At 39.5% G+C, this 10,655-nt stretch overlaps 1 protein-coding gene across 1 annotated transcript; it reads right to left on the bottom strand.

Annotated features, from left to right (window-relative positions):
• Window positions 1-1,715: 1,715 nt before the first annotated feature.
• LOC117657003 (olfactory receptor 6X1-like) lies at window positions 1,716-3,030 on the bottom strand. The gene has a single exon (XM_034405175.3). The coding sequence runs from the start codon at window positions 3,020-3,022 to the stop codon at window positions 2,078-2,080; it is 945 nt and encodes a 314-aa protein (XP_034261066.3). The 5' UTR covers window positions 3,023-3,030; the 3' UTR covers window positions 1,716-2,077.
• Between the last annotated feature and the right edge of the window lie 7,625 nt (window positions 3,031-10,655).

Genomic DNA, 10,655 nt, shown 5'->3' with positions numbered 1-10,655 from the left:
GGTGGACCAAAGGTGAGAGAGAGAGAGAGAGAGAGAGAGAGAGAGAGGGAGGGAGGGAGGGAGGGAGAGAGAGAGAGAGAGAGAGAGAGGGAGGGAGAGAGAGAGGGAGGGAGAGGGAGAGAGAGAGAGAGAGAGAGAGATCTGTAATTATATTGTCAACTTGGAAAGCATCCCTGGCCTGCTCTCGAGTTGCCATAGGCAAGGGGGATGGAAAACAAACTTGCAACTAGAGTGAAGCAGCATGGCAGCTAAAAACAAAAGCACATTCCAGACAGATCTCTATCAAGACTGTCTCCCGGGGTTACCCACAGTGGCTAGAGGGGAGTGATCTCTGCAACCTGTGAAATTGCTTTGTTGGCGAATGTGACTGATGACACATCCTGGGGGGGGGGGTAGAGTCAAGCCTGGGCTGTAAATTACATGGGGTCAGATATGGTTTCACTTGGAACCTGCCGCCATGAAGCTCCTAATAAATAAATGAATTTGTTTTGAAGCTTGGCTTGAGGCTCATGATTTAATTAAGGCATCCGTTGGAACCCTGACATATATATTTGCCTTGAAGATATCAGTTTGATTTTATTTGTACAATTTGTACAATCGATTGGTTTGAATGTATTTGTCCATTCATGTCAATATTAACCATGATTTTGGAATGTTAGTGACCAAAAGGTTGTTTAAATTGAATATTTAAAGCTAATTGAAGGGAGAGAGAGAAAGAGTTATCCAGAGAGAAATTCCCTGAAGATGGGGTCCAACATGAGTCCCAATGCTTGAAAGACAAAACCTCTGGTCCTGGTAACTGATCCAGATTGGATCCTGCAATACTAATTTTAGCCCATAGACTGAAAGGAATATTAAGCCATATATTAAAATCATGTCAACCATTTCTAAAAGTTTCAACATATTTATTTCCACAAGGCCTGTGGGGTTCCTGAGGGAAGACAAGTGGAACAAGGGGTGCTTCAGGGGGTGGGAAGAGCCTTGAGAGGTATGGTGGGCCTGGGGCTTCTTCTCAGCCTCTCAAGGCATTCCCCCCCAATCGTTAGGCAACCCACGCTCTGTTTAACAACCACATTGGGAAGAACAAGAATGGAGGTGGTTAAGCAAGGTGATCACATGACTGCCTCACGTAATGACTGTCAAGAGTTGTGACTATGATAGGCGGGCTCCATTAAGGATGCAGAGGGTCCTTGACTTACAACAGTTCATTTAGTGACTGTTCAAAGTTACAACAGCACTGAAAAAATGACTTATGACCATTTGTCACAGTTACAACCATCGCAACATCCCAGCATCAAAATTAAGATGTTTGGCAACTGATTCATATTTATGACAGTTGCAGTGTCCTGGGATCATGTGATCAGCTTTTGGGAAGCCAATGGGGAAGCCAGATTCACTTAACAACCGTGTTACTAACTTAACAATTGCAGTGATTCACTTAACAAGTGTGGCAAGAAAGGTTGTAAAATGTTTCAACTTAGCAACAAGAATTTTGGGATCAATTTTGGTCGTAAGTTGAGGACTACCTGTACTTATAAGTATCATATGTATGGATACATTCCTTTAAGGAAGTCAGAAACAAAAAGATTAAAGGTAAAGGTTCCCCTTGCATATATGTGCTAGTCCATCCTGACTCTAGGGGGCGGTGCTCATCTCCGTTTCAAAGCCGAAGAGCCAGCGCTGTCCGAAGATGTCTCCGTGGTCATGAGGCCGGCATGACTAAATGCCAAAGGCGCCCAGAACGCTGTTATCTTCCCACCAAAGGTGGTCCCTATTTTTCTACTTGCATTTTTTACGTGCTTTCAAACTGCTAGGTTGGCAGAAGCTGGGACAAGTAACGGGAGCTCACCCTGTTATGCCGCACTAGGGATTTGCCTTTGGAAGTTCTGAGAGCTTCATCACTGGAGGCTTTCAAGAAGAGATTGGACTTCCATTTGTCAGAAATGACATACGGTCTCCTGCATTGGACTAGATGATCTACAACGTCCCTTTCAACTCTGTTAATCTGTTAAAATGATGGTAAATATTGCTGATGGATAGTTTGCCCACTCGTCATCTTGCTCTTTCAAACAAGATTTTAGGGAAAACTGGAGGGTTTTTTTCTTAATGCTTTCCAAATCGCTTCTTTCACTTCATTGTTCCTAATAGTATAAACAAAAGGATTGAGCACTGGAGCGACCGTAGTATGGACCACAGAAACGGACCGGATTACACCGAAGGAAGAATTCTTCATAGTAGGTCTTAAATAGACAAAAAAGACTGACCCATACAAAATGCAGACCACCACCAAATGGGAAGCACACGTCGAAAAGGCCCTCTGCTGTCTGGTTGATGAAGACATTCGGAGAATGGTGAAGATGATGAAGAGGTAAGAAATGAGGGTGAAAAGCAGAGAGGACATCACTACGACTATAGTACTAAGGAAGCTCAGGGCTTCAATGAGATGTGAATCTCCTCCTGCAATCTTTAAAACAGGCCCAGCGTCGCAAAAGAAATGATTGATAACGTTGGAGCTGCAGTAGGGTAGGTTAGCGACCAGGATGACCTGACCAATCACGTAGGAAAAAACCACAACCCAGGCTGCCACAGATAGCTTCAAGCAAACCGCAGAAGTCATGATTGTGGCATATCTCAAAGGATAGCAAATGGCTAAGAATCTGTCCAAGGATATCAACGTGATGATGAAAAATTCTGTAATGCCAAAGAAGAAGTAAAAGAACAGTTGTGTTATGCAGCAGTAGAAACAGATGGAATTGTTTGCAGAGAGATAGTTGACTAGCAGTTTAGGAATAAAAGCGGTGGTGTGTCCAATGTCAATGCAAGAAAGGTTGCTAAGGAAGAAATACATGGGCTTCTGGAGATGGCGGTCCAAAATTACCATCACAATGATGAGCCCGTTGCCCATCAGACACAGGAGGTAGAGCAGAAAGATGCCTGCATGCATCACACCTTCCATTCGTCCTACCGGTGGCAATCCGACCAGGATAAACTCTATCGCTCTCGTACAGTTGGTCAAATTCATGTTCTCCTATAAGATCGGAAAATACAGCATCTTCAATGAGTCATTTTTTAAACACATTTCTAAATGCGGTTTTCATGAATTACTGTTGTGTTTGGAACACATAAAACATACTAGTGCATTTACAGAAATGCTATCAGATCAGGTACTATCCTATGTGGTGGACATGCCCCAATGCAAAAAAATAATAATAATAACTTGTCAAAAATACATACATGGTTGGGGAAAAATGATAAAGCAACATATTGATTTGAAGCCAGAAATATTTTTGTTGGGTATTCTACCAGATAAATATAATAAGGGGAATACATATTTGATCTTACATGTATTAACTGCATCCAGAATTGTATTTGCACAACGATGTAAAAGTGAAGAGATTCCTACAGATGAAAATGTGATTAAAAATATTAAAATGTGCAGAAATGAATAGATTAACACTTACAATTAAGGGAGAAACGGAATACTTTTTGACATGGGGTTTATTTTATCAATGGTTAGCTAACAAAAACAGGAGTTAGAAACATGGAAATATAAGAAAAGGATCAATGAAAGAAGGGAGGTTTGTTAAGATAGAAAAGTAAATATTATGATTATTATTTCTATTATTATAGAATTAATATTAATGTAATGAACATCATTGTAAACACCATGATTATTATTTTTCAAAACTGTTTGTACCCAGACAATACACTCTTTAATTGAAAGTGGAATTTTTATTTGCTAAAAAATAAAAAAAAATATACCAAAAAAAAAAATCACCCCATATTAGTACATTTAGTATAAGTGCCCCAGGACTATCGCCAAGACTTCATTTATTGGATTTCCAGGCCTTTCATTTAAAGCCTTCTTCATCCTTCCAGCTTTTGTATCTTCTGTGGATAGAAAATATTGCAGAACCAAATTCAGAATTTGATGGAGGGATGTTGAGAGCAGTAGGACAACATTCGGAGGTGGAAACTCATCTGGATATGCAACACGGACGCATGTCACGGCTGTCCCAAAGCGGCTTTTTTCAAGAAGCTACTGGACTTTATTTGTTTTTCCTTGAAGACGTTTCACTTCTCATCCAAGAAGCTCCTTCAGCTCTGACAGGAGCTTCCATTCCCCACTATCCTGTCAGAGCTGAAGAAGCTTCTTGGATGAGAAGTGAAATGTCTTCAAGGAAAAACAAAGGAAGTCCAGTAGCTTCCTGAAAAAGCACCTTTGGGATATTATTACTATAATACATATATCAGTATTCAACTAGTGAGGGACGATACATGTATATATATATTTTAATTTGATTTATATGCCGCCCTTCTCCGGAGACTCAGGGCGGCTTACAATGTGTTAAGCAATAGCCTTCATACTTTTGTATATTTATACAAAGTCAGCTTATTGCCCCCACAAACTGGGACCTCATTTAACCTACTTTAGAAAGGATGGAAGGCTGATTCAACCTTGAGCCTGGTGAGATTCGAACTTACAGTAATTGCAGACAGCTGGTGTTAATCACAATGCTATCAGTCTGCTGAGCCACCAGGCCCATATGTGTTCTTGTCTTTCATTTTTCAGTTTTAAGGCACTTTTTTTTTAAAAAAAATAATGCCTAGTGTTGTTTTGTCTTTGTAATTTTTTCTTCTTTTTTGAAAGTGCGCATTTTAATTTTCTGAATAGAATAAAAAACTTGTATATAAAGTATTCTCATCCCCAGCTGAGCACGACCGAGTAAACCTGTTGATACTATGAAAGTTCATCATAACATTTGGTGCATATTAATTAAAATTATTTGCCATCTATCTAGCCATGGGGCCACTCTAGGCAACTTAGAAGCATAAAAAGAGAGAAATGAAAAGTATGTGGGGGAAAAAAAAGAAAAAAAAACCAGAAGGAAGAATACAGAGCAATAGGAAGCTTGGGTGCTCTCTGAGCTTGCTTGTTATACATAAGTACACAATCTCTGAAGAAACTTCTTGGATGAGAAGCAAAACATCTTCAAGGAAAAACAAAGTCCAGTTGCTTCTTGAAAAACTTGGGATAGTTTATAGACATCAACCCATATGCTTCTACTGTATATGAATACTTGCTAAATTTCTCTCTCTCTGGATAATCTTGGATGACCACGACAGAAAGAACGCAAATAACATATTTCTACATGCACATACCCAACATTCTTACGAATAAGAAGTGAAGATCCTCAACAGTGAGGGAGACTGAGATTGTTCTCCATTTCAATCTGAGACAAGAAAAGCAGCTATGGACACCTGCTAAATAGATCCCCAAATCATAGCAGTAATAACAAAATAATAATAACACTTTTTACAACTTCTCCGTGGAGATTTTACATCCTCAAACAGGATCCTCAGGTTTCAATAGCTTGCAAAGAAATATTTTATCTACTCTGGTAAAGCCAAAAAAAACCCCGTTTTACCTAGTTTTTTAAAGCCTTTTCTGGAAATTAGTTCATAGAAATGAGAAGTTATGGAGTGATGTTTCGTAGACACCTGAGATAACCTCTCCAGAGGAAGTCTGTTTCTAATTTCCCATGGGAATCCAGACATGATGTAAAAAAAAATAATAATATCTTGAATCACAATGAACCTGATGTAATATTTGGATCAAATATTAACTTTTGCTCCAAGATTGTTCATCTTCTGTGTATGATTACTTTAGCAGAGTCTGACAAGCTCACTAAATGTAATAATTGCGGGCACTTTCCTTCCCACACTATTTTCCTCCTGCAATGGAATTTTTTCTCTTTCCATGGAAGTGAAAGGGAGGAAAATTAACTCAAGAGCTCACATCACTGAGGCAATGTTTTGTGTGGAGGATGGGATTTTAGAGAACTAGATGTGTTTTCGTTCAGTTAAGAATTCAAGGGAAGGGAAGGGAAGGGAAGAGAAGAGAAGAGAAGGGAAGGGGAGGGGAGGGGAGGGAGGGAGGGAGGGAGGAAGGAAGGAAGGAAGGAAGGAAGGAAGGAAGGAAGGAAGGAAGGAAGGAAGGAAGGAAGGAAGGAAGGGAAAAGATGGGAATGAGAAGAGGGTAGGGTAGGGAAGCGAAGAGAAGAGAAGAAAAGGGAAGGGAAGGAAAGGAAGGGAAAGGAAGGGAAGGGAAGGGAAGGGAAAGGAAAGGAAAGGAAAGGAAAGGAAAGGAAGGGAAGGGAAGGGAAGGGAAAGGAAAGGAAAGGAAAGGAAAGGAAAGGAAAGGAAAAGATGGGAATAAGAAGAGGGTAGGGAAGAGAAGGGAAGGAGAGGGGAGGGAGGGAGGGAAGAAAGAAGGAAGGAAGGAAGGAAGGAAGGAAGGAAGGAAGGAAGGAAGGAAGGAAGGAAGGAAAGGAAAAGATGGGAATGAGAAGAAGGTAGAGGAGGGAAGGGAAGGGAAGGGGAGGAAAGGAAAGGAAAGGGAAGGGAAGGGAAGGGAAGGGAAGGGGAGGGGAGGGGAGAGGAGGGGAATGTGAATTAGATGATATTCAATGTTAGCTACATTGCTGAGAACATTTGATAATATATTGGCATTGGGATGCTGGGATGTACAGATCTTAGAAGTTAGCTTCCTTTTTTTGTCTTGGGGAAAGCAGATAAAGGTAATGGTCCATGTATGCCACCAGATCCTGAAGAAATGTTTGGTACAATAAACCAGGTCCCCAAACACTTAAGTTTGTGGCTTCTCTATGGCTGGATCTTCTTATATCATGTTTCAAGCTGGTCGGTGACCAAAATAAACTATCCATCTATCCATCTATTTGAGGAATATAGTGTAGGGTTTCCTGCTTGACCAGGGAATTGAACAAGAATACCTCCAAGTCTCTTCCAAATCTGTTTTTCTGTTATTCATCTATCCATCCACTCTATCTATCTATCTATCTATCTATCTATCTATCTATCTATCTATCTATCTATCTATCTATCTATCATCTGTCTATCAATCATCTATCAATCATCTATCTATCTATCTGTCTGTCTTCTGTCTATCAATTATCTATCTATCTATCTATCTATCTATCTATCTATCTATCTGTCTGTCTGTCTGACTTCTGTCTATCAATTATCTATCTATCTATTTATCTATCTATCTATCTATCTATCTATCTATCTGTCTGTCTTCTGTCTATCAATTATCTATCTATCTATCTATCTATCTATCTATCTATCTATCATCTGTCTATCAATCATCTATCAATCATCTATCATCCATCCATCTATTATCTATCTATCTATCTATCTATCTATCTATCTATCTATCTATCTATCTGTCTGTCTTCTGTCTATCAATTATCTATCTATCTATCTATCTATCTATCTATCTATCTATCTATCTATCTATCTATCTATAATCTGTCTATCAATATCTATCTATCTATCTATCTATCTATCTATCTATCTATCTGTCTGTCTTCTGTCTATCAATTATCTATCTATCTATCTATCTATCTATCTATCTATCTGTCTGTCTGTCTGACTTCTGTCTATCAATTATCTATCTATCTATCTATCTATCTATCTATCTATCTATCTATCTATCTATCATACAGGGATATCATACAGCATCATTCATTCCAACCCATTCCATCTAGAGTTGTTGGGCATTCAAAATTAATATTTTGTGGGGGCCACCAAGTTCCAGAAGATGACCTTAGATAATTTTTAGCTTTTTTATGTTTGGGGGGGGGGGCGGAAAGTAAGATAAGAACTCAGCAGTTAATACAATAGTTTTCCACTTTGTGGGAATTCGAAGAACTTATTTCTCTGGATAAAAGTTTTTAATAGGGAAAGATATTTGTTCTCTAAAAGTAAAGTGAAAGAAACATCTGTCCGTTAAGTCCCATCACAAGGAAGAACCAGATGGTCTTCTCAGTTTCAGGGAAAGAAGTAAAATTTTAGATTTCAAGTTTCAGTTGAAGTACAGATATCTAAAAATGAGAATTCTTGTTGAAACTGTTCCCGTGGGGCCAGATGTGTTTTACAGGAACAGTAATGTTTTGAGTTCAGACCTTCAGGAATATGTGATATTTTGTTCATTACTCCAGATCTTTAACTCTTTGTTCATAATTTTTAAGCTGTGATCTCTAATATGTTATGGCATAATTTACAACAAACTAAAGGATCCTACCTGTGTGTTTTATATGTTTGTGAATGTATATGTGAATATATTCATATACACAATTGGGAATAGACACACATACAACATAAGCACACATACACAACACTACATATTTTAAAAAAGAAGCAAAAGAATCTGAGAGATGAAAGCATAATAATGTTGAATTTTTTTTTCAATAGGTTGCCTTGCTTTTTTCAGTCTATATAATTTTTGTTCTTGTTAGTTGCAAAGTCGTGTCCGATCCTTCGCGACCCCATGGACAACATTCCTCCAGGCCTTCCTGTCCAGTGGTGGGTTTCAAAATTTTTTACTACCGGTTCTGTGGGTGTGGCTTGGTGGGTGTGGCATGGCTTGGTGGACGTGGCTTGGTGAGCATGGCTTGGTGGGCGTGGCAGGGGAAGGATGCTGTAAAATCTCCATTTCCTCCCCACTCCAGGGGAAGGATACTGCAAAATCCCCATTTCCTCCTGATCAGCTGGGACTTGGGAGGCAGAGAATAGATGGGAGCGGGGCCAGTCAGAATTTTTACTACCAGTTCTCCGAACTACTCAAAATTTTCGCTACCAGTTCTTCAGAAATGGTCAAAACCTGCTGAAACCCACCTCTGTTCCTGACCGCTACCATCCTCTAGAGTCCATTTAGGCTCATGCTGACTGCTTCAGTGACTCCATCCAGCCACCTCATTCTCTATCATCCCCTTTTTCTTTTGCCCTCAGTCGTTCCCAGAATTAGGTTCTTCTCCAGTGAGTCCTTCCTTCTCATTAGGTGGTCAAAGTAAGACCCAAATCCTGCAACCATTCTTCATATGTTTTAGTCTCCAGGTTTTTAATCATTTTAGTTGTTCTTCTCTGTACTTTTTCCAAAGTCTCAACATATATATTTTTTTGTAATGTGGTGACCAAAACTGGATGCAGTATTCCAGATGTGGTCTTACTAAAAGTTTTATAAAGAGGTACTAATGCTTCACATTATTTTGATTCTATGCTTCTGTTTATACAACCAAGGATTGTATTAGCTGTTTTGGCTGCAACTGCACACTGCTGGCTCATATTTAAGTGTTCATCCACTCCAAGGTCCATCTCACAGTTACTGTTTTTGAGCTGGGTTTTCACCTAATCTGTACTTGTAACTTTGGTTTCTCCTGCCTAAGTGTAAAACCTTGCTTTTCTTCACATTAAATTTCATGTTGTCGGATAAGGCCCATTGTTCAAGTCTGTCAAGTTTATTTTTTGATGCTGAGCTTGTCTTCTGGGGTGTTGACTATTCCTGCCAGCTTAGTGTCATCTGCAAATTTGATGCAAGGAGAATGAGTTTATGGAGAAGATTCAAAGACAAGTTATCTATATTTTCTGATTACTGCTTCCTTTTTCAAAGCGATCCATATACAATAAATTTACACAGAGAGAGAGAGAGAGAAAGAGAGAGAAAGAGAGACACAGAGAGAGGGAGACAGAGAGACGGACAGAGAGAGAAAGAGAGACACAGAGAGAGGGGTGGGTATTCTATTTACTTATCCTAAATATTGGATTCTAGGACAAATTCATGTAACATGGCGCTCCCATGTGACACCTCTCCTGCACGAGCTGCACTGGCTCCCGGTGGTCTTCCGGGTGTGCTTCAAGGTTTTGGTTACCACCTTTAGAGTGCTCCATGGCTTAGGACCTGGCTACTTACGGGACCGCCTACTACCACAAACAGCCTCCCACCGGCCGGTACGCTCTCATAGAGAGGGGCTCCTCCAGGTGCCATCAGTCAAACAATGTCGACTGGCGGCCCCTAGGGGGAGGACCTTCTCTGTGGGGGCACCTACTGTCTGGAATGAGCTCCCCCCGGATCTGCGCACCTTCCGCTGTGCTTTGAAGACACTCCTATTCCAGCAGGTCGGCCTGGCCTAATTTTCTCCCCTTCTTTTAAATTTTAAAGTGAAATTTTAATTTGTTTTAAATTATTGGGAATTTTAATTGTCTCGGGCAAAATTATTTAATTTGGTTTTAATTATATTTTTTAACTTTTGTATTTATGTGTTTTATTTTGTGCCTGTTCACCGCCCTGAGTCCTTTGGGAGTAGGGCGGTATACAAATTTAATAAAATGAAAAAATGAAAAATGAAATGTAGTCATATAGTAGAACATATTATTTTGTAATGGAAGAAGTTATAATTTTTGAGAAATCGGAAGATACTTATTTCTCAGCGGGACTGCATCAAGGTTTAAAGTACATCCTCTCCCATTCTCTGTAATTCCATATATTTATATATCTATTGATAAATTAATTGTATTTAAAACTTTAAATGTACATCAGGTCCAAAAATCTGGATATCCCTGACATGTGAAGTGTACTAGATCATAGAAAAAGTAGATGCCCTTCATCATCAGAAAGGTATATAGATAATTATTCCATTATACAAGCATTTGACCACAACTGAAACGGGAATTTTGTTCGTTAAGTTCTATGGTCATGATCCCCGACCTACGTACCTTTCGCCATGCCCTTAAGACTTTATTGTTTTCAACAGGCTGGGCTGACTTAGAAAATGAATTTTAATTTGGGTGTTTGT

Source organism: Pantherophis guttatus, chromosome 4 (assembly GCF_059756535.1).
Source record: "Pantherophis guttatus breed Tessera chromosome 4, ASM5975653v1, whole genome shotgun sequence".
Taxonomy (NCBI): Eukaryota; Metazoa; Chordata; class Lepidosauria; order Squamata; family Colubridae; genus Pantherophis; species Pantherophis guttatus.
This window is presented reverse-complemented; position numbering and strand designations above follow the sequence as displayed.

What these genes read in the sequence shown, in the direction of transcription:
- LOC117657003 (XM_034405175.3), bottom strand. Translation starts at nt 3,022, where the DNA reads ATGAATTTGACCAACTGTACGAGAGCGATAGAGTTTATCCTGGTCGGA.